Genomic DNA, 24,540 nt, shown 5'->3' with positions numbered 1-24,540 from the left:
TCCAAGCCAAGTGCAGCGAAGGCCTGTGGGTGAGGCAAAGGCCACAGCCCAGCAAGCAGTACTGGGCCGTTGTTGGGGTCTGGGGTTCAGGGCCAGGCTGCAGCTGAGGGTGGGAAGCCCCTAGAGCAAGCGCAGCTAGGGCCAGAGCCACCTGGTGCCTGCCCCCTGACGTCAGTGCGGCTCTGCTCTGTCAGAGGGAACCTTCTGGGCTCTCCCGAAATCAGAAAAGACTCCAGTTCAAAACAGCTGCAAGTCAGAGGAGATCACCTTCACACTAAGTGACACAGACGAACGCGAGCCAGACAGTCTTGCATAGAACGCACACTCCAGAACACTTGGGGATAAAGCCCGCCATGGGTACGTCGGGGCTTCTGCCCCTGCTGGCCGGCTCTCACGGTGCTGTGCATCTGTGCATCGCTGCTCACGGATAGGAATTTCTCGAGGGAGAGCAGAGGGCTGATGACTTGTTCTAACAAGAGGACAGTGGACATTCTTGAGTGACCTGCCCTGGCATGTGGGCCTGCTTCGTTTTTGCGTTTCAAGGTTTGCAACAGTTAGAGCTCACCCTGCGACCAGAGCTGCGCAGCGAGATTCTGTGTTTGAGCCAATGCAGGCCCCTCTCTCCAGCAGCCCTGGACCGGGACCCCTGGCTCCTCCGTCGTGAGAATGGCTCGGGGGTTACTCCTGAGTCCTTCCGTGTGAGGATGCTTTGGGGGGGCCTCAGATTCCGCAGGTGTCTGACCCATTCCCACTCTGGGTCCCTGTAGGGCCAGTGAGCCCAGCAGGGCAGGCTCCCCACTGTGCGCCAGGCCAAGTCCACCGTGTCCCAGAGGTCAGCTCGTTAAAGTACAGCCCTGGTTCACTAACGGAAATTTAACATAATTTAACATATTAACTGGGAACGTAATCTAATTGGGGAAGCTATAGAGGACTTGGGGAAATGTGTCATCAGAAACTCTCATTTCCAGAGACCTTCCTGTTGGTGTTGTTTGGGGAGGGAGAGGAATCTGGAACGTGCAGAACTCAACCAGGAAAGGGCTGGTTTTAAAGTGACTGCATATCGATTTTCTCCCCCAGACAAGAAATGCCGGGTGGATTTAGGAGACCAGGGGGCAGCCCTGCTCCCCCACTTCCTGCCCAGCTTCAGGCTCTAAGGTGTCACCTGGGCTGGGGAAGTATCCAAGGAGATCAGAGGTGGCCCAGGGGCACGGGGCACCGCCTTCCGAGGCTGGTCATCAGAGAGCCCAACTTCACCTTCATCCCAGTCTCTCTGCCCCAAAGCCTCCATGTCTGTAAACCCTGACCATGTCCGCCTCGGCGCACATCAGCTTCGGGGTCCAAGGGACCCGGGTCCCCGTGGCCTGCTCCCGGGAACCCCTCCCTGCCACGCTGGCCCCATGCTGGGCCATGAGAGTCCTCCAGCCTGGCGCGAGCCGCGGCCCAGCGATGAGTCTGGGTCTCTGGCCTGCGAGTGGAGGAACAGCCCAGTGAGTTAAGTGAAGGACCCAGAGCAGTGCAGAAGGCTTGCAGACCTGCTCCTGCAGCCGTGGGTTGCAGGCCTAGCCCCCCAGTTCCAGGCGCCTGTTGGTTTAGGCCTGGTGCGCTGACCCACCGCGGGGTCTTTCCTGGGCCTGCCGTGATCCCCGGCCTGCTGTTGGAACAAAGGGCCTTCTTTGTGTGTCCCGTGAAAAGGGTCAAGTCAGGAAGTTCTTCCGGCTCAGCAGCAGCGTTGGAACAGCTGCTTTGGTTTTGGTCCCAATGGGAACTGAGAGCGGGCATCTTCCTTAACCACGGAGGTCTCTCTGGGGCAGCGGCCATCACCCTCCTGGGGTTCCTGCTGTGCTCGGCCCATCCCGCCCGGGGCTCAGGGAGGCCCACGCCCAGGGTGCTGGGCAAGCCTCTCACCGGAGCCCTGCAGGATGCCTGGCGTGGAGGTCAGCCCACCTGCGCGCCCCTCACAGCCGGGAGCTTTCGGATCTGGGCCCCGGGCCCTCGGGGGTTGTCTGTCAAGGATCTGCCCTGATACTCACCCGTGCTCGGGCCACACGCTTGTCGGGACGACCTGGCACAGACGCCCCTCCCACACCCTCTGCCCACCTGCATGCCGGGGACCCTCCAGGTGTCCCGCAGCACAGCCGCCCCCTCAAGCCCAGGACTGCGGACAGCTGGCAGCCGATCTTGGACCTCTGGGGGCCTTTGGGGAGGGACTGTGCCAGGAACACCCCCCAGCTCACCCTGAGAAGCCAAGCCGGCTCTGCTCAGGCCTCGGTCCCGTCCCCTGGCCCGGCCTCAGCTGGGGCTCCTGCCCTCGGGGAAGAGGTGGAGACACGGCTTTCCAGAAGGGGGGGCGAGGTCATGCAGGCGGCTGAGGACGGGGCCGCGGGTCTCCCCAGCTCTCCCCGGCCCTTTGCTGCTGCATTTCACCTCCCGCTGGCTCTTTGGGTGTGTGGAGACGCCGCTACCTGCTGCTGCCTGTGGGCCGTGGGGCGGGAGACCCCCCGCAGCCACCCCGGGTGCGTCAGGCCCCAGCTGTGACAAGGAGGCAGCACGTGCTCAGGCTCGCTGGGCGGGCAGAAGAAAGGGGCGCCCTTTGCCCCGCGCTCTCCAAGGCAGCTTCCTGAAGCCCGCACCCAGATGGCATCGCGACAGAGCCTTCGGGAATGCCAGCTCACGGGGGAGGAGTGCGCTGTGCGCCCTGAGACCCTGCGGCGCCAACACGGGCCTGTCTGTTGCTGGCGGGCCGGAGGCTCTCAGGAGGCCTGCCAGGCCCCTCCGCCCTGGCCGGGGAGCTCAGCCCCAGCTGGCCTGGGGGACGGATCCAGGGCTGGGACGATGGGACCGATGTCAGGGGCGAGGCATGCTGGAGAAGGCAGGCAGGCGCCGTCTGGGGCTTCGAGCACCCCGAGCTGGGCTCCTGGAGATGGGGGTGAGCGGCAGGAGGGTCTCAGGAAGCTCCCAGACGATGCGCCTGCGAGCCCACAACCGAGGAGCTGGAAGCTGGGGAGGAGGGCCCGGCCCTCACTGTCCACGCCTGGGGCTGCCCCGTCGACCTCAGCTTCCCTTCTTCTCCACTGCTCCCCTGGGAGGGGACGAACGCATGTCCCCAGATGCGAGGCTAACTGACCGCTGGGCCCTGGCACCCGGCCTGCTGTGACGTCTTTTTCCATCAAACCATTAACCGCCCTGTTTCACAATCTCCACAGCTTGGGTATCAAATCAGGCCAGTGTCAGAACATATAAGGTCATAAGGAGATGACACTCAGCAGATCCCGGCCTGAGCGGAGGGACAGGCAGATGGAACCCATCCGGTGACGGGGCCTCCCTGCTCTGTGCGTTCATCCCCACCTCCCACAGGATACACTGCGGCACCCCCTTCCCCCCAGCCCGGGAAACCCAGGACCGTCCAGGCAGATGGGACTTCTCTGTCAGGGGAGCTGCGCACACACGGAAGGGGGCAGGGCGGGCTCGTGATGGGAGACGAGGATGGGGTGTGCTCTGGTGGGCAGGGGAGGCTGGGTGGGGGGATCCTAGCAGACGTCGCTTCGTAATGCTGTCTTTACCCCAGCGCTCCCCCTGCCTACCAGGGCCCCCGCCCCAAGCCCGGTGACAGGGTCTCCCGCTCATCAGTCACCCAGGTGGCGGTCCCCTGTCCCGAGCACACTCAGAGTCTTCTGTGGGAGGGGTCCGGGAGCCGAGGTGCAGCACAGCAGCCACGCCCCAGGCATCTTTGGAGGTCACCTTTCTACCCAAGCGTCGTACAGGACTTAAGCCCTGGACACCTGTGCGCAGGGGGCCCTGCAGGACACGCTCGGGACAGGCCTTAGGTCTGAGATTTGTACGCCGAGGCTTACTTCCTTTTTGACTAATTTCTTTAAGAATTCTTGCATGTGGGCTTGCTACAACACATGCCATGAACATTCTGTGGTTCTTGATAGGTTTGGCCCAGTCGCCCTTTTAAAGAATTTCACTAATTTACATTACCAGCAACATATGGGAAAATATGTATTTCCATATAGGTTCCTGAGTATTGAGTTTGTAGAGACTATTTTTGCAGGTTTAAATGAGATTTCCTTTTGGTTTCAATTTGCCCATCTTTGGCCCCTAGGAGGATTGAGCTGTTCTCCCTCAGTTGTTTGCAATTTGCTTTTTCTCAAACACAGATTATCTGACCTTAACCTTTGCTATTTATACTTGAGTCATTGGGGGTATTTTTTTTTTCTTTTTTTTTTGGCAGTACGCAGGCCTCTCACTGTTGTGGCCTCTCCCGTTGCGGAGCGCAGGCTCAGCGGCCATGACTCACGGGCCCAGCCTCTCCGCGGCATGTGGGATCTTCCCGGACCGGGGCACGAACCCATGTCCCCTGCATCGGCAGGCAGACTCTCAACCACTGCGCCACCAGGGAAGCCCCTGCTGGGGGTATTTTTAATTTGCTTTTACAAACTCTTGACTATGGTAGAGATTAGCTCTCTGTCATTTTGTTCTAAATAGCTTCATGTTCCATTTGTGTTTATTCTGGTGATGTTTATTTTCTATGTTTCAGTTAGTTATTCAGTTAAGCGTGTGCCCCCGCTCTCTCCCCAGAGCTCTGTGATTTAGCGGGGTCCTATCTGTTCCACAAATTCAGCCGAGTCACGTGGCCACACATCTTATGTTCTCTTTCTATTCAGTTGTTCTGTTTTGTGAAATAATGTTTATCTTCTTAACACAGTGGGTAGTTACATTAAGCCATGAATTAAAATTTATATCCTTCCTATCTCGATTATCCTAACATAATTTGTTAAACAGTTTTTCCTACCTCAGTCGTTCAGTTCTTCTTAGTTTAACACATTTAATACCTTCTTGTACACATTAGAGTCTATTTCAGTTGATTTTAACCTATGTTTTGGGGGCATATTCCACCACTTAAATTATCATGGCTTTATGATATTTTCTACAATTTGGGAGAGGTCCTCCGAGACGAGTGTGTTCACTTTTGTTATATTTCACATTGTGTTGTGCTCTCTTTGATATATTTTCCACCTATGTTGCTGAAACAACTGGAGAACCATTTTGCCAAATTCCATAAAAAGTCCTATTGAGATCTTAATTGAGCCGGCCAGTATCAATCAGTCAACTCAGGAAGCGTCACCTGTTTGCAAGAGTCCTTCCCATGGGGATCCCCGCAGGCCCCCCCCCCCCCACAAGGTCCTGAGGATTGGCAGCTGGCCTAGTTGGATTGACCACTTGTTACCTTTGGGTGCTGTCTTTTAGCAATCAGTAGAAAAAACAAGCGTGGGGAAAGAAGAAGTGTGGAGCTCCGATAGGACCACCTGGGCCCGAATCCTGCTGATTCTTTCACTGCTTACACTCTCTGTGGGCCTCTGTTTTCTCCCCGGTGAAAACAGTATAACAGCTTTTTCTTTTTCTTTATTTTTTTGGCTGCACAGTGCGGCACGCGGGATCTCAGTTCCCCGACCAGGGATGGAACCGGCGCGTCCCTGCAATGGAAGCGCCAAGTCCTAACCGCTGGACCTCGGGGAAGTCCCATAACGGCATTTTCTTGATTGACAGTTCCTGATTTCCCTCTGTTCGAGTTTCCTTAATCGGGTTTTAGGATCAGACTCCTATTGGCCTAATGGAATATATGTGTTCAGCTGACGATTGGGGTCAAGGGTAGGAAATAACTGATGTTCCCTCGGAAGTTGGAATGAACTCATCATCGAAGCCATCAGCTCTGGGTGGTTTGGGGAATTCCTTTCTCCAGTTTCTTCCTCCACTATTGATGAATTTTGGCTGTTTCTTATTTCCTATTTGTATTTCAGCTATATTTATTTGGGCCGTATCCTCCAGATTTCTCACTAAAACACAAGGATGCGTAGCATCCCTTTAAATGTTTACTATCCTCTATATCCAAGTTTTGTTTTATCTTCGTGTTTCTCTCCCCCTTTTTTCCTTTGGGTGGATGCCACCTCAATCATCAAAGGGAACTCAGGAGGCCCACTTCCTCATTAATTGTGCCCATTTATAGTCCTTACAGAATAGGCTAGGCTTTACGTAACAATGGCTCTTTTAAATTTTTGGCATTAACTCAGCATTCACTCTCACCTCTTTTAAAAAATATGTACTTCTTTCCTAAGATATCATTTAGATGCTTAGTTCATCATTTTTTCTCACTTTTTTAAACATAATAAAGGCATTTAAACCTGATGATTCTTCCTAAGGACCTCCTTCCTCACTTTCTGTAGATTTTATGTCCGTTTTTCCATCCTTTTTTCTTAATAGACAGGTATTTTCTTCTTCAGACAGCTTTTTCTTTTCTTTTTATAAAAATTTTTTATTGGATTATAGCTGATTTACAATGTTGTGTTAGTTTCAGGTGTACAGCAAAGTGAATCAGTTATACATATACATGTATCCTGTACTCTTTTTTAGATTCTTTTCCCATACAGGTCATTACAGAGTACTGAGTAGAGTTCCCTGTGCTGTACAGTAGGTCCTTATTAATTATCCATTTTATATATAGTAGTGTGTAAATGTCAATCCCAATCTCCCAATTTATCCCTCCCCCCTCTTTCCCTCCTGGTAACCATAAGTTTGTTTTCTACATCTGTGACTCTATTTCTGTTTTGTAAATAAGTTCATTTGTGTCATTTTTTAAATTCCACATACAAGCAGTATCATATGATATTTGTCTGTCTGACTTACTTCACTCAGTGTGACAATCTCTAGGTCCACCCATGTTGCTGCAAATGGCATCATTTCATTCTTTTTATGGCTGAGTAATGTTGCATTGCATATATATACCACATCTTCTTTATCCACTCTTCTGTCGATGGACGTTTAGGTTGCTTCCATGTCTTGGCTATTGTATAAAGTGCTGCAGTGAACACTGGGGCGCATGTATCTTTTCAAATTATAGTTTTTCCAGATATAAGCCCAGGAGTGGGATTGCTGGATTACATGGTAAGTCTATGTTTAGTTTTTTAAGGAACCTCCGTGCTGTTCTCCATAATGGTTGTATCAATTTACATTCCCTCCAACAGTGCAGGAGGGTTCCCTTTTCTCCACACCCTCTCCAGCATTTATTGTTTGTAGATTTTTTGATGATGGCCATTCTGACCTGTGTGATGTGATACCTCATTGCAGTTTTGATTTGCATTTCTCTAATAATTAGTGATGTTGAGCATCTTTTCATGTGCTTTTTGGCCATCTGTGTGTCTTCTTAGGAGAAATGTCTGTTTAGATCTTCTGCCCATTTTTTGATTGGGTTGTTTGGGTTTTTTTGATATTGAGCTGAATGAGCTCTTTGTATAGAGATTAAACCCTTGTTGGTCCCTTCGTTTGGAAATATTTTCTCCCATTGTGAGGGCTGTCTTTTCGTTTTGTTTACAGCTTTTTCTTTAGGCAAGTGTATTTTCTTTCTTTTATTTTTTGAATTTTATTTTATTTATTTTTTATACAGCACATTCTTATTAGTCATCTATTTTATACATGTTAGTGTATACATGTCAATCCCAATCTCCCAATTCATCCCACCACCACCCCACCACCACTTTCCCCCCTTGGTGTCCATACATTTGTTCTCTGCATCTGTGTCTCTATTTCTAGGCAAGTGTGTTTTAATTCTCATATGTTTTATTTCTATTTGGTTCTTAATCTCTTCTTGATGTAGTGAGAGAACATAGCTCAAATCATTTCTGCTCTTGTATTTTTATTGAGGTTTTCTTTGAGATCTGGTATATGATGACCTTTCTCTGAACATACCATGAATACTCAAAAATGAAGCATGTTCTGTTCATTCTGTTTAACTCCCACCAAAACAATCATGAATTCTGCGTTGTTGTGTTATCCAGCCCTTTGTGTGTTTCTGAATTTTTTATGTGCTCGACGATGATTCGGTTCTTCCATTCTAATCATATTGTTATTGTTTCTATTTTTCTAGCGGGTCTTATGTCTATATTTTGCTCTGTTTTTATAACATTGAGATTCCATGTTATCATGTAGCCGTTACCATCCATGAAACATCATTATATGTCTCCTCATCATACTTAATACTTTTCGCTTTAATGATCTTTGGGTTCATATTAACATCAAAACCCTGGTGTTTCAGCTGCTTGGAGTTTACCGGTAGCTCTTCTCGGGCTTCCGTCTGATTCCGTCTTTATCGTCTCGCTTGCAGGCAGCTTATTGCTGGCTTTTATTTGTTCCATCTGGAGAGTGACAAGCCTTGAAGCAAAGAAAATTACATCATATTTGTCCTTTCTGTTCTATTTTCAGGCACTCCACTTTTGGTTGCTGATTTCTTTCCTCTTCTCCCTATCGTTGAAACATGATGTATCTTCTTTTACCTTTTAAAGGAGGTGGAAATATTGGCAAAGCTATTTTTTCACTCAACCGGCCATGAAATGTGAAACACAGATGTGCTTATTCCTGTACTGATTTGCTTACGTTATCAAACGACATACTTTGGCTTCTACTTGATGAAAGAGCAGGAGTCTCTGGGGTTTTGGCTTCCTCCATATCTGTCTGTCAGTCTGTCCATCTATCTATCTATCCAGCTATCTACTTATCTATCTACCCCTCTATCCATCTATCCCTCTATCTACTTATCTGTATCCATCTACCTACATACCTACCTATTCTGTCTATCTATCTATGTATCTATCCATTTATCTACTTAATCTATCTACCCCTCTATCCCTCTATCTACTTATCTGTATCCATCTACCTACCTACCTATCCTATCTATCTACCTCTGTCTACCTACCTACCTGTCTATCTATCCATCCTGCAGTCCATCTATCTGTCTATCTACCTATCTCTTCCTCTCTGCCTCTCCTCATTGATGTCAGCTAATGTTCTAAACCCTACTTCTTTCTCTCTGCCTCTATTTCGTTTTTTTTTGTACTCTTTGTTGTTCTGAATTTTATCAGTAATAACTGTTGATCTGACAGGGCTCTTGGTTACTTATCTGTGCAAATAGACTGTTAACTCAAACATGTCATTATTTTTAACATCATCATTCCCTTTCACGTGCCTCTTTTCAATTCACGCAACTATTTGAAGTAGACCCTAGAAATAAGCCATGTAATTAGTACTTTCTCAGACCTCAGAAATTTCCAAGGAGCTTTTCGCTGGCTTTGTACTCGAGTGGCAGCTTGACAGGATAATAAACCTACGATGAACAGCCTTGTTCTCTGAAGTTCACGTAGCTGTTGTCCCATCGTCTCTGGGTTTTCATTATGTTATCAGAGGAGGCAGAAGAGATTTTGGTTTGTCTTTTAAATATGAACTCCTTTTTTCGGGCGTGGTTGCTCATGGGTTGCTAGAATTATGGGACCAGGAAGAGATGGCAGAGGCGTAGGGCAGGCACACAGGACGTGTGCCTGGAGCCCTCGTGACTGAGTCAGGGCTGCCTGGGGGCAGCTCTCAAGACACATGTCCTCATACCCTGGCAGCCAGGACCACTGGGGCCATGAGTCGATGGGCAGCACCAATGCCTGACACCCCCTCTCCACTTGGTCCCAGAGCAGGTGGGGGAGTTTTGAGACCTCCTCCCAGAAGCCAGCGTGGTCTGCAGGGTCCCTGTGACACTTACTTCCATGTGTCTTCATCCTCCCGGTGCGCTGGGGCTGCCTCTGGTCCAAGCTTGTGTCCCAGGGTGATTTGGGGTCACGAAGAAGCCCCTGAGGATGACTGGGAGCTTTGCCCTCGCTGGGGGTGACAGTGGCTTGCCCTCCTGCACGGGCACGTGTTCCTGGGGAGGTGGGACAGAGTGTCGCCAGGCCGGGGGGCCAGGGGTGGCCTGCTCCTACCCTACTTGGTTATGTTTCTTCTCCACTGGGCAGCAGCAGGGGCCGCAGGGAGCAGACTCCCTTTCCTGGAGCCACAGCCCTGTGGGTTTAGGCTTCGGGACCTGGACACACCTCCTCCCAGCACCCTGGCTGCTGGGGAGCCCCTCACGCTCCCTGGGGGTGAACCCCAGCAGTAGGAAGGGATGGCCCCCAGCTGCAACCCCCCACTGGGTGTCAAGGCCACCCTGCAGGAACCTGGTGAGGGGTCACCCTGCCAGCCGGCATGGCCTTCTGCCCAGGGCGAGGATAGGGCAAGAAGCTGTCGGGGTACAGAGAAGCCACGGCCACTGTCCCCTGTCCTGGTGGTGCAGTGACCTGGCCTGGGATAGTGCCACCCTGCCCGGAGGTCATCTTCATGGGACCCTGGGGGATGCAGGCTGCCGTGCCGTGCCAGCGTGACCGCTGATGCTACCCTGCATGCTTTCCTGGAAGCAGCCCAGGGTGGGGCATTTCTTTGTGTTCCCCTCCCGCCAGCCTGGCGTCTGCACGCCTGACCAGACAGGCGGGCCGTTTCACGTTTCCTGACAGCGTGTCCCATGCCAGGCCCATGCGGAGTTCCACGTGAATGTCCCACCTGCTGGCAGGTCTCAGTGGCCCCATCGAGTTAGGAGAGGCCACGCTCCCTTCCTTCCCCCCACCTGCAGTGCCCACTCGGGGCTGGACTGGGAGACAAACGGTGCCTGCCCTCAGGGGGCTTTCCTTCAGAGACAGAGGCTCCTCCACAGCTGTGAGGTCAGGGATGGCCAGGTACCCGTGTGCGGGGTGTGGTGGGCACCTCAGTGGGGGCTTCTTAGCCTCATGACTGCCTCCTGCTGGGGCGGGGAGGGGGGACTCACACCCCTTGCTGTGAGCCCGGGACCACTGTTTCCATTTTAAAGGGGGAAGCACCGAGGCTCAGTACTGAGTCCCCCACTGGTCGATGTTCCGTGGTGTGGAATGTTCCACGGCCCTTCCCCAACACTCAGTGTTGCCCTGAGCTCTGAACAAGGGGGGGTGGGGCAGGAGGGGCACAGAGGGAAGGGGGCCACCTTGACAGAGGCAGCAAGCTAGTGGGATATGTGGGTGGGTCCTTCAAGCCTTTGGGAAGCTCCCTCAGGAGAATCCAGTGCATCAGGGAGACAAAGGGCCTCTTGGGCAGGGCGGGCAGAGAGCAGTGCTCCACAGGGCCCTGGGGGCAGGGCTGAGGGGGGACTGGAGGAGGAAGCCCTACCCTCCAGCCACCAGCGTTGTTTCACAAGGATAATGTCCCCGGGGTGTTAGTATCCAAATGTAGCGCCCGGCTGTCCTGCCTAATGCTGGCGCCCGGACACGTGTGTTCACCCCTGTCCCAGGGAGGGCGGGAGCCCTGAGGCCCTGGCAGGCCCGGGTGCGGCCGGCCGGTGGCTTCACCTTGCTAGACCCGGGTGTCCGCCCAGGGGTCCCAGGAGGTCCCAGGGTTGCAGCGGGTCAGAGCGGGTCACGTGTGGCCGGGCCCACGGTGGGCATAGCCCCCAGCGTTCTCAGAGCCCAGGGCGGGATCACTGCGGGCCCAGTCTCGCCCCACCTGCCAGGCCTCAGAGGACACCCACTGAATTTCAAAACTGTGGCTTTGTCTCCATGAGCCTGGAGCCTGGTTCCCGCGGCGGCCTGTTCTCCGAGGAGGCATCGTGCCCCGCCACCCGTGGAGAGCCTGGTGCCCAGGCGAGCTGCATGCGGAGCCGGGGATGGATTTAGAGACCTCTCGCTTCCTGCCGGCCTGAGCAGAGGTGCCCAGATTCCTTCCTGCCCGGAGCAGGGCCCACAGAACAGGCGCAGGGGAGGAGGCCGAGAGGCCAGGGTGCCCCTCCCCAGGAGGGGCTTCAGCGGGGAGCAGGGGACAGCGGCCTACGTGGCGGAGCCATGCAGAGCCGACGCGGGCCCCGGGGCCACCACCTCGCTGCCACCTGGGGCCCGTCGCTCGGGCCCCTCCCCAGCTCCCCGGTCTGTAAGTGGGGGAGCAGCTGTGAGGGGTCTCCATGTAAATAGCCGTAGTGTGTCCTGTCCTCTGGACGGCAGAGGGCCAGGCCTTCCGCTGTCGCGGGGGTGCAGCGTGTTGCCATCGGGGGTCACGGCCGGCTGCGGGGGTCTGTGGGCTGCATAGCCCAGTCTGAGCGGGTCCGCATTCTGCATGCCCACAGCTCCCTCTGCCCATCCATCACCCGGGGCATGAGAACTGGGCCTGGCCTGTCCCAGGGCCCAGCGTGCACGTGCTCCCAGCAGGAGCCCAGAACCCCCTGTGGATGTCCGACCAGCCCCACAACTGCAGTAGGGCGTCTGGAGACGCGGAAGGGTGAGCACCACTCGCCCCGTCCAGGTACCTGCCTCGCTCGGTCTCTGCAGCCTTGGGTCCCTAGAACCTGATCTCCCAGCCCGGTGCCCAGCAGCCCCTTCGCCCCCTCTAGGCCTTCCTGCTCCTGCCCCGTGGGTGTGTCTCGCAGGCTGGGCCCGGCTGAGGAAGCCTGGGGGCCAGCAAGGAGCTGATGCTCTGTCTGCAGACCCTGGAGAGGGAACAGGTGCCGTGGCCTGACCAGGGCCAAGCTCAGGACACCAGGGCTGGGTCACGAGCTGCCCCGTGCGGTGGCAGAGCTCTGGGTTATCCACCAAACTCTGTTGAAATCTTCCAGAAACATCGGAAAGCACTGGCGTCCTCAGTTGATAGCAGTTGCCTTGGTTGGGCGCTTCTCCCTACGGGGGTCGGGGAGTGGGGACCACTCCCACGTGCATTGGTTCCCTGGCCTCCATCTCAGCCCTGGGCTGTCTGCCCGGATGGAGAGTCCACAGCTCAGAGACCCTGAGTCTCTTGCCCAGGGACATACAGCAGCTTCACGGGGCAGCTAGCCGAGGTAGAAGCTGAAATCTAGCTTGCGCTCCTCTACCCAAGCCACGTGCACTGCCTGGAGGAGGGGGCACCCTTCCCACTCCACACAGGGCCCCACACGGCCCCTCCCACAGCCCAGCCCCCACGTGACTGCCCTCACTGCTTCCAGGTGGCCTGGCCTGCCGGTCTGGATGCCGAGCTGCAGAATCTGCTCAGGGCATTCGCCCGCTCCTTCCCCGGAGTCCGAGGGCCCGGTTGTGGGGCTGCCATGGGAACACTGACAGCTCTGAACGTAGGGGCTGCAGCCTGTGCTTCTGAGAGGTGTGTGTACTGGGGGCCTTGGACTCCCCACGGCAGACCCCATATCCAGGCAAGAACCCCAGATGCCCCCAGGGCTCCTCTGCCCACACTGGGGCCCCAGGGCAGCCCAGGCTGGAAGGGGCGGTGACCCCCAACACCCCCTCCCTCCCAGCCCAGGCTCGGGGAACGAGGGCTCCGAGCGGCTCCTGGAGTTGCAGACACAGCATCCGTTGACCATCGTGCACTGAGCCTTACGGTGCGCCTGTCCCGGGGCCCGGAGTACAGCAGGGAGCTGAGCTCTGCCCTCCCTGAGGTCTCAGTCCGGGGAGGACGGACAGTAAGTGGGCAGCTGCAGCACGAGCAGAGGGATGGGCGAGATACGGGGAGGGGAGCCGCGGGGCGCAGAGGTGGCGTTCAGGAGGTGTATCCCCAACGTACTGGGTTGGAGGTTGGAGAACGGGATGTCCGCAGGCGGGGTTGGGAGGACCGGGGCAGCAGCGAGAGGACTCTCCCACCTCCCTGCTGTAGAAGCAGGGCTGGGAGAACCACACCCCTCCGGAAGAGGAGGCGTGAAATCCCTTCCGGCCTGAGGGTCAGGGAGCAGGTCATTCCTAAGTGAGCGCTGAGAAGCAGCCAGAAAGAAGACCGTGAGAGAGGAGACGGGCTCGCACTCCTCCGTGTCCGCAGGGTGGGGGTCCTGGGGGAGCAGGTGGAGAAGGACGCGGTTCTAGGGGAATCGAGGACTGGGTTCCCGAAGCCCCTCAGGGCCTGTCTGTACTGTGTGTGGGGGGGGAACCTCCCTGTGCAGCATCTCCCAAACTCCACTGACACATTTTCCTTGGTGGAACGTCTCAGGGGTGGGACAGCCAGGCTGGCTCCAGGCCAGGAGAAGAGAGACTGAGAGAGCGAAAGACAGAAGGGGTGAAGCCAAAGGCCCGGGGTGGGAGGGGACATGGCGAGGATGGGGCCAAAGAGAGCTTGTTCAACAGTGGGGTCCCACCGTCTTCCCCGACCACCTTGCTTCCACCATTGTTCCGCTGACGGTACCTCCGGATGGGCTGGGAGTGTTTCCGGAGGGGTTGTTGTCTCCTACCCAGCGGGGAAAAAACCAGCCCATTTCCATTTGTCTTCCTCTTCTTGCCTTGGAAAACCCCTCCAAGGTTCTTGATTCTCCGGTTTATTCGTATCGTTCATTTTCCGAGAGGATGGTGTCCGTCCACCTCGCTCAGCAAATGCCCGCAGTCGGGGTGGTACAGGTTAGCCAGGGAGCTGGTCACGAAGATGGGAGATGGGATTTACCTCCGCCGTCCAGCAGGCTTTGTATGAAGCCTGTAGCGTTGTTCTGTTCATTTACTGATCCGAGAGTCTTAGTGGACACCTCCTAGCGCGGGCTCACCAGTGCTGTCATTCCTGGCAATTCCCAGTGCTCCCAGGGAGAACGGGGTGGCCCAGATGCCAGGAGTCCCTGTGCTACAACATAGTCAGAACCTTGGAAACATTCCTCTGCAAGTGTGAGTTTGCACGCTGTGCTCACACTGATTTCAAAACGTTCCTGGCGAGGTGTCCTGTAGGTCAGCCCTGGGCCGGCGGAAATGCGTGACGACTCCTGTCACTTGGTCTCATTGGACTCTCCCAGCTTGATGGGACCTCTCTGATCTGCCTGGTTTAGGAAGGTCTTCGTTGTACAGACCGACCCCCACTGCAAGTCCCGGAGGTGCGGGTGGGCTCCAGGTGCACCGCCGGCTTGGGTCCTGCCGGCCCAGCACGCGTTCCCAGACGACACCAGGGTCGGAAGTGAAATGTTTTGAATCAAACCATTAACAGGACTTCCTTATATGCTCCCTGCAGCGTCAAGAAAAACAAAAGATGCCCTGTCCTGCACTGCCTCCAGGCAGCTCCCGTGCGCCCACCGTGGGTTGTGGGAAAAGTACCCCACGTGGGCTTGGTTACCCACCCTGAAGGCCACTCGGCCCTCCTGTCTGTGGTCAGAGGCCCTTTGCAGAGGTGAGCTGGCGGGCAGGCTCGCTCCAAGCCTAGCATAGGCCAGGCCCCTCTGTGGCTTTCTGTCACCAGAGGAAGTAGCCCGATGCGCGGGCAGCCCCTCCCCGCTTTGGAAGGGCTCTGCGGTGACTGACTTTTTATGAAGCCTTGGGTGGGAGCCCTGACGCCAAAGGTGGAAACCACAAGGGAGAAGACAGACCTGGCCACCTGAAAATTAAATAAATGGATTCCTGACAGTGATGAAAATGCCTCAGTAGCAAATGTGGTGTTTGCTACTGGCTTGAGAGAGATTTTTTTTTATCACATTAAGAAGAACTTCTTGGTGCTTTATAAGGTTGGGGTTTTTTAAAATCAGAAAGGAATGTTCAGTTTTATCAAATGCCTTCTCAACGTGTATTGAAATGATTATATGTTATTTTCCTTTGACAGATCGAAGTGTGATTTTATCATAATAGCATTAAAGCATTCCTGAAGTAAACCTACTTTATTCTGTTGTATATGGCTAGCTTAAAATTGCCAGCCGCTTAAACAGGACTTCTATGTCTATTTATAAGTGAAAGTGAACATCTGTTGCTTGTTTGTGAGTGCTCTGAGGCACGTGGGCAGGTCATCTTAAGAGGTTTGGGATCAGGGTTTTGTTAACTTTTTCAAAGAACTGGGAAGCTTGACATCTTTTTCTGTGATCTTAAGAATTTTTTTTTAACATCTTCATTGGAGTATAATTGCTTTACAATGGTGTGTTAGTTTCTGCTTTATAACAAAGTGAATCAGCTATACATATACATACATTCCCATATCTCCTCCCTGTTGCGTCTTCCACCCTCCCTATCCCACCCCTCTAGGTGGACACAAAGCACCGAGCTGATCTCCCTGCGCTATGCGGCTGCTTCCCACTAGCTGTCTATTTTACGTTTGGTAGTGTATATATGTCCATGCCACTCTCTCACTTCGTCCCAGCTTACCCTTCCCCCTCCCTGTGTCCTCAAGTCCGTTCTCTACATCTGGGTCTTTATTCCTGTCCTGCCCCTAGGTGTGATCTTAAGAATTTGAAAGAACTACCCGGGCCTAGCACCTTCTGTGAAAGTAATTCTTTAACAACTTTTTCTGTTTTTTCTTCTCAGATTTTCTACTTTTTAAATCAGGATTTCATAATTTATTGTTTCCCCAAAAAGCATCCCAATTCCTCAAGGATTTTCCGATTTTTAACACACATGTTTTGCACGTTAATCTCATACTTGTTCTAATCTTTCATCTGAGGTTTTGTACAGTGGTGTTTTCTCTGCTTTTTTTCTGGATTAGACTATCCAGAAATGTGATTTCATTGTAGCTATTTTTCTAAAGAATCAACTGTTGAATTTACTTTTTCAGTTTTATGTTTTTTAAAATATCAATAAATATTAGTTTTTAATAATTATTAATGCATTTAAATTATGTGCCCTTTGCAGAGATTTACTTTGTGCTTCTTTGTTTAAATGTCTCGATTTGGATTCTTCATTTATTTTCATTTATTTTTGGTTGGTAATAAGACAATTTACAGCTGCAGATTTTTCTCAGAATTCAGTTTTGCCTGTATTTCACTGATTTTCACGTGCAGCATTGCCATTGGTTTTTCTTAACAGCCTATCATTGAATTTTTAAATCTTTGTTTGACCCTAAAATTATATGAGTGATCTTCTGTTTCTAGGGATTCCATTTTTTTAAAATTTATCCTTTTCCTACTAATTTCTAGTTTCTAATATTATAGTCAAAGAATACTGACTTAAAATCTCCACTTTGAGAATTTGTCAAGTTTTTCTTTGAGCCTAAGTAGGATCCAGGGACTTTTGAAAAGATTGTTGATTCTCTGTAGGATAGAAACTTCCTCATATAGTCAGTGAGTCAGGCTTATTAACTTTATTTTTCACTTTTATGCTAGTTTCTATTCACCTAACCTGAAGATTTTGTTGAGTCCGTCGCGATTACTCGCAGCGGTAGGCTGTCTTTGTCCTATGAAGCTACGATAACGCTCTTCTCAGTGTGAAACGCCCCCTCTTCCCGTTTACTGTCTTTTGCACTGGAATGTGCTGTGTTTGCTAAGACCACCACTCCTGCTGTCCTACTCACATCTCCAGGCCGATCTGTCTCATTCTGTCCCTTCTGCCTTTGTTTCTCTTGCCTTTGAGATGACTGCTGTGAACAGGATGAGTGGGACTTTTTTTCCCTACACTCTCTCTGCCCTCATGGTGTTTGCAGTCAAGTTGTTGAGACCAACAGTGAGTGAATAATCAAGAGTGAAAGCACAGGTACAAAGTAAGACACAACTATGATGGAAAACCCCACTTTGCCGGAGATCCAAGTGAGGTTGAAGCATAAGAAAACACCTGTTTGAGGAGGTGACGTTTGAGGGATACACAGATGTCGACCTTTAAAGATGGGGTTAAGAGCCTTACAAGTAGCAAGTGCAGCTTGTGCAAAGGTCCTGAGGCAGAAGTATCAGCCAGGGTGGCCAGTGAAAGGGAGAGGGTACAGTTGAGAGTGGAGAGGTGGGGGCCACATGAGGGCTTTTGAATCCAGCACAGGTGCAGCAGGGAGCGTTGAAGGCCTGAAGCAAGGGTGAGTCTGTGTGGACAGTGGGCTGGGGGAGGCGGAAGGCAGAGGCCAGGGCTGTGGCCCCAAGAGCCAATGGTGAATGGAGCCCAGGGCTTCAGAGAGGAGGAAAGCAGGGGAGGGTGCTGATGGCTGCCCTGACTAAGCGGGTTGGGGGAGGAGAAGGGGAGCAGAGATGCCCAGGCCCCAGCCCATGCTCAGTGCAGAGAAGTGGAAGCTGGTATTAGAAATGTGGTTGTAATAACCCGCCAAGGCTAGTCACTCTGCCCTACTCCTGGGCACAGTGACAGGGCTGGAGGAGGGGAGGGGACGCCCGGAAATGGGGGGATCCATGGCAACTCAGAGGGGGCAAGGCTTCCCAGGCATGAGAGATGGGGCTGGGGTGGGGGGCATCCCGGGAGTCAGGTGTGGACGCCCGTTGTGCACTGGACCAAGGCTTCAGATGGGGGTGGGGATGTCACGGGTGTCGGATGTTGCAGTCTGGGCGCCGGCGGAGGAGGGAAGGAGCGAGGGCTGCAGAGCGCCAAGGCCCCTCACCTGGCGGGAAGAGCGGAGGCAGGTGCGCCGGGCTGCTGATGAGGGAGAAGTCTCGAGAGCCAGGGGCGAGGGAGGGAGCGAGCGGGGTGCTGACGGCGAGAGGCGAGGTGAGGCGGAGGAGGGAGGGTCCCTAGGAGAGGGATCAGGGGAGGAGGGACCAAGGAGCGGAGGTCCCCGGGAAGGGGGCGCCATCTGGTAGCCTCGCCCTTCCTATAAGGAGGCCGGGAGGCCGGGCCGCTCCTGGGAGCCGAGTGTCCTTGGGCGCCTGGGGCGGGGAGCCGGCGGGGATGGGTGCGAAAGGGGGTCCTGCCCTCGAAGCCCACCCCTGCGTCCCCCCCCACCTACCCTCAGGGCCCTCCCTGCCCCCAGGTCCGGACGCCCCTCGGGACCGGGCGTCTAATCCCCGCAGCATCCGTGCGGGGACGGCAGGGAGGTCCGTTCCACCCCGGAGGCAACCCAGACCCTGGAGGAGGCGAGTGATGGAGCGAAGCCGCCGGCCCGCCCAGGCCCTGGGGACCTTCGGGGAGTGAGCGGACATCGGGAGCTCTGCAGCCTTGAAGGTGTGCGAGGGCCCAATGGCGGCTGAGCCACCGAGCTAACGCATTATGTCGCTCGGAGGGGCCCAGCCCCCAGCACTGCCGCCTGGAGCAGGGCTGCCAGCCAGGTGTCCCCTAGGCGGGGGTTCCCAGAGCTCCTTCCACTGAAGTGGCGAGGGGAGAACCCCTTGTGCTGGAAGCAGAGGGTGGGAGAGAGGGTGTCACCGTGGTGGGGACGCTGCCCTGCCTGGGACGGGGTTTACCCCACGCAGCTCGGGAGTTAGAACAGCACACGAGTCCCCTGCGCCGAAGGCCCCCCGCTGCCCCAGACACGAGGAAATGTGCGCCCCACGGCTGCAGATTCAGGGACCTCGATGTCCAGTTTTCTGCAGGCCTTTTCCTCAGTGAGCTGTCTAAAAATATAATTATAAAAATAATGTATGCTCACTGCGGAAAACTTGGAAAATGCCCCCGAAAGCGGAGCTAGGAGAATAAAAGTCCTTCATATCACTACCCTCTAGTGGTGACAACTCCTCCTAACATTCTGAGGTCTTCCCCTCCTACATGGACCATTTTATGCTGAAAGCACATTGTTGGTATAATTTGGTCTCAACTGCTTTTTCTTTTGTTCAACATTGTAACATAAATATTTTCCTCCTCCTAAATATCATTTTAATAGCTACATAGCTGAGGCTCTTATAAGCAATTTTTTCCTCACTGTCCTGTTGTTTGCTCTTTTTCATAATTATAAATCTGTAATGTTCATTTTCTTACATTATTTTTGTCTACATTTCATGTGATTGACTTAGGATAATTCCCAGAAATAGAGTTACTGGCTCAAAGGCTGTCTGTGATTTTTGAAGTTCTCGATACATAATTGCCGAACTGCTTTTTGGAAAAATTTTACCCGTTTATCTTCTACCAGCGATGATGCGAGCACCTGCCTCATTTCACTATACCTTCACCAGCACTGAGTATTCTCATTTTTTAAATTACCTTGTTCTTTTATTATTATTATTATTGTTATTATATTTATTTATTTATTTTGGCTATGCCAGGTCTTAGTGGCGACGTGCGCACTCTTAGTTGTGGCAGGCATGCGGGGTCCATTTTCCAGACCAGGGATGGAACCTGGGCCCCCTGCACTGGGAGTGCAGAGTCTTACCTGACAGACCACCAGGGAAGTCCTGAGTATATTCTTCATTTGAAAATGGATTCTATTTGGATGTTTGCTTCTTTTTTTCCTTAAAAGTGAGGTTAGACATTTTTTTCACCTGCTTATTAGTCAGGCTTCCCAGGCCGGCTTCAAATGGGCCCTGTTCACCTTCACCTGCCCCGGCTGCCAGGGTGCCGAGGGTGCCACCTCCCCTCCTCCCAGCAGGTATTTAAAGCTGCTGGAAGCCACCAGGTTGTGAATTGTCCTGAGTTGATGGAAGCAAATACTGGTCCAGAGAGAGTGAACCAAAATAGTGGTTCCTCCTCAGATATTCTGAGGGCTTAGACACACATTGCCTGGTCAACGTTTACTCGAGTTTATGGAATAAGAAATGGACGCTTAAGGGGCCACACACCAGTTGTCAGGAAGCTGTCCACTTACGGGGCACCTGTTATACATCAGGCCCTTGACCTTGTTTAACTTGATCTGCCCAGTAACCCTGTCAGGTGGGTACCTGTCTCTTCATTGAATAAAGAGAACAAGGTTTGGATGGGTGAGATGCGGCCCTTGGGATCACTCAGCATAAGAGGTGGAGCTGGATTTGAACCCAGTTCTGTGGGGCACCAGGGCCCAGAGTCACATACTCCACGTCGGGGCCAGACAGGGCTAGTTGGTGTCCCCAGAGCAGACGACTCCCCTGTGGGCATCAGTGGGCACCTTCCTGTCAAACAACCATGAAGCATGGTACCAGAAGCCTTGACTTGGGACCCAGATATATTGGAAACTACTCCCACCACAGTGTTCAGGAACATTCCAAGCAAAGTTCACTTAGGGGCCCACAATAGAAAGTCCTGGCCAAGAAAAAGGATAATCATTCCATTACATGAGAACTGAAAATAGAGGGTGAAAGCAAGCATACTTTTTCATGATTATTTTGGCCCCTTCAGTCAGTACAATGTTCTTTTGAACAGAAGAATGTCTGTCCTCTGGAGGAAATTCTTTTATCACATCCCTGCTGACAGGGCTCACAATATTTGTTGAAAGTTTCAGCTGTTACTTCGGTATAAATAAACAGGATGAAGTGGGCAGCCGACTGCCCATTAGGGATATTTTTAGACGGGGATGGCTTTGCAGACTGGAAGGGTATTTCAAGGAGAGAGTGCCTCATCCCAGAATAGCCCACCACGGGCTCAGCCTCAGCGTGGCCTCAGCGTGGGGTCCCCGGTGTCACAGGTCCCTGGGTCGGGGTCCTTCCCATCCTGGCTGGCCAGCCTGGAGGTGGCAACACCTCCTTCTAGGGACATCCCAGCTTCACTCCTCAGGCAGAGCGTAGGGAACAACATTTAGGACTGACTGTGTGTCACTGCGTCTGCAGAACACCTAAAACTACACGTTGATTCAGTGGGTCTGAGGTGGGGAAAAAGACGACCATTCAAGCTAGTGTTTGTAACATGCAGCCCTGTGGTTGATGGACGACCAGCTCAAAAGTCTGGACTTTGGTTTTTAGTAATACCTGACACACTTGCACTTACCTTGTGCCAGGCCCTTGACGTGTGCTAATTCATTTTTTTCACAATGAGACCCAGTCTGTCCTGACTTCCCGTGGCTTTTTCCACTTCTGTTTTCTACTTGGAACACGAGTCCTCGTTCACTTAGAAAAACCACGCACCCCTGTGGGCACGGGGTCTGAGGAAGTAGGAAGGGCTTCAGGCCCGTTCAGCTGAAGCCACTGCTCATCAAGATCAGCTGCTCATCCCCCAGGGCCCCAAGCCTGTTGCTGCTTCTGTGAGAAGGGTTTGGGAAATGTGTGGTGTTTGTGCCTGGCCCCAAACAGCAGCCAATCCCCTGCCTGCCCCTAACCTTTCTCACGAGCACCCCCTGGAGCCTCATGGGAAAGAGCAGATGGTCATGGAACCCCGCTCACCGCATCTGGGGCCCCAGAAATTCCAGAATGACTCTCCAGCCCACGCTAAACCCTGGGCAGTTCAGCTATTATGTAGCTGGTACAGCAGCTGCGTCTTTCTCCTCCTTGAAACTCAGGTTACTTTGCTGCCTTGCAGTCTCAGCTCTCTGATGGACTCAAGAAAATGTATGATTTTGTAGTTTCTTCAGCTTTTTTTGCTGTTCATATGGGATCAACACTCTGTGTTGCTTTCTCCATCCTGAGCAGAAGTGACACTTTCTGGAAACTACTGAATACATTTTAATTTCCCCCAACACTGAATCTTCATTTCTTAAAAAACAGGGGCTTCCTTGGTGGTGCGGTGGTTAAGAATCCGCCTGTCAATGCCAGGGACACGGATTCGAGCCCTGGTCCGGAAAGATCCCACATTGCTGTGGAGCACTAAGCCCATGCACCACAAATACTGAGACCACGTGCCACAACTACTAAGCCTGTATGCCACAACTACTGAACCTGCACACCTAGAGCCCGCAAGCCACAACTGCTGAGCCCACATGCCACAACTACTGAAGCCCGTGCACTTAGAGCCCGTGCTCTGCAACAAGAGAAGCCACCGCAATGAGATGCCCGCGCACCACAACAAAGAGTAGCCCCCTCTCGCTGCAACTAGAGAAAGCCCGCACGCAGCAACAAAGACCCAATGCAGCCAAAAATAAATGTTTTTAAAAAATAAATAAAATTAAATTAAAAAAACAATTTACTCAAAAAATTAAACACAGACTTAAGATATGATCCAGCAATTCCACTTCTGGATATACAGCCAAAAGAATTGAAAGCCGAGACTCGAGTAGATAATTGCACCCCCATGTTCATAGCAGCAGCATTCGTCACAATAGCTAAAACACGGAAGCAACCTGAATGTCCGTCAATGAATGGATAAACAAAATAAAGTATGTACGAGCAATGGAATATTATTCAGCCTTAAAGAGGAAGGAAATTCTGACCCAGGCTACAACATGGATGAACCTGGAGGACATTATGTTCAGTGAAATAAGCCAATCACAAAAGGACAAATATTGTAGAGCCCACTTTTATGAGGTGCCTGGAGTAGTCAGGTTTCATAGAGACAGAAGACAGATGGGAATTGCCAGGGACTGGAGGGAGAAATGGGGGTGAGTGTTCAGTGGGGACAGAGTTTCTATTTGGCAATAAAATAGTTCTGGAGATGGATGGTGGTGACGGTTGCACGACGATGGAATAGTACTTAATGCCACTGGACTGTACAGCTAAAAATGGTTGAAATGGTAAATTGTATGTTCTTTATATTTTACCACAATTTTTTTATAAAAAATTGACTGGTTCTTGCCATGTGCCAGGTACTCTTCTAGGTACTGGGATTACAGAGGTGAACGAAATAGACAACATCCCTGACCTCACGGTGTTTACACTCAATAAGCAAAATAAATCTGTAACCCGCTGCAGTGCAGGGTGACAGTGCTGTGGGAAACTCCTCAGCAAGTGTGGGAAGATGGGGGGGTGCGAGGTCAGGGTAGGCCTGGGGGGCCTCACGGTGAGTCCTGTGGACACCTGGGGGGCTTTCAGGCTGGGGGGCGTCTGCTCGGGGTGATGCAGACAGCAAGGGGCTCAAGAGGCTGCACATCTGCCCACGCCTGAGGGCTCGCTGTCCCAGGCTGCCTTCTGAAGACGCCTGGCTGGTCCATCTTCTCGTTTGCCCTTGGTGCTGCATCCCAGCTCCTGGAATCCCTTAGCCCCAGCTTGCCTTCTGGGGTGTGAGCACGTGCAGGACATCTAGGGAGCCCGCACAGGACCCGCGCAGGACCTGTGCCTCTCAAGCCAGGGCCACCGCCTCAGGGCTTGGACTTTGGGGGAGCTCGCCCCAGTGGGGAGTGAGGTGGGGAGCCCCTGGCTGGAGTCCCACCTTGATCCCCTGCCCACCAGGGACTGACGACCTGCTTCTCCATCTGCAGGAGCTACGAAGAGCTCTCGGACTGCACCAGGCACGTGGCGCAGAAGCTGGACTGCTTCTGGCCCAACGCGGCGGTGGACAGGTTCTTCCTCTCCGTCCACCGGCACTACTTCAGAGACTGCCCCGTCTCAGGCAGGGCCTTGCAGGACCCGCCCAGCAGTGTCCTCTGCCCCTTCATCGTGGTGCCCATCCTGGTGACCCTGCTCGTGACGGCACTGGTGGTCTGGAGGAGCAGGCGCCTGGAGGGCATCGTGTAGGCTGGGGGCTCCCGTGCCCAGCAGGGGAGGGGGAGGGCTGTCGCTCATGGAGGCTGCCGGGCAGGCCAGAGTGTGGGCGTGGGGGCCGAGCCTGGCCAAGGCTTCTGGGACTCCGGTGGCAGAGCAGACCCCCGGTCCCCTCTTCTTCTACCCGAGAAGAGCTCACAGCAGGATTCTGGCGTGGTCACGGCACAGGCATTGACCTAGAAGCCACCCTAGGGAGGGCAGCCCAGGTGCTGGGAGGGAGCAGAGCATAGCTGTCAGTGTTTCCGGGGAGGGTTCTGAGCTGTCTCCCAAGGTGTTTAGGAACCACCCCTGGCTCGATCATGGATAAGTAGTTTGTGATTAAAGGATGTCCTTGAATTTGGAAAGCGTCATTCTTTCTGGATGTGGACCCTCAGGAGTAGAAGGATGGGAGAAACTCTAGCCCCTTTGGATTTTGTCTTTCTCTGACAAGAGGCGCCCTCACAGGTACCTATATGGGGGACGATGATGGTGAGGTCCCAGGGGGGCTGAGCGCTGTGCGTGCGCTGAAGCTGCTCCCCGGGATTCTGAGGCCCCGGCCCCCTCCCCGCCACTCTGTCTAGAACTACTGGCTTAATGGGCTG

General features: G+C 53.1%; 1 protein-coding gene across 1 annotated transcript in view; it reads left to right on the top strand.

The window, feature by feature from the left end:
* The window catches only part of RAMP1 (receptor activity modifying protein 1), a 47,518-nt gene extending 23,223 nt beyond the window's left edge, over positions 1-24,295 (top strand). The window contains exon 3 of the mRNA XM_060015847.1: positions 23,677-24,295. Coding sequence (XP_059871830.1) covers positions 23,677-23,932 — 256 coding nt within the window. The 3' untranslated portion in view covers positions 23,933-24,295. The remainder of the gene's footprint in view (positions 1-23,676) is intronic.
* Positions 24,296-24,540: the final 245 nt, after the last annotated feature.

Source organism: Delphinus delphis, chromosome 7 (genome assembly GCF_949987515.2).
Source record: "Delphinus delphis chromosome 7, mDelDel1.2, whole genome shotgun sequence".
Classification (NCBI taxonomy): Eukaryota; Metazoa; Chordata; class Mammalia; order Artiodactyla; family Delphinidae; genus Delphinus; species Delphinus delphis.
This window is presented reverse-complemented; position numbering and strand designations above follow the sequence as displayed.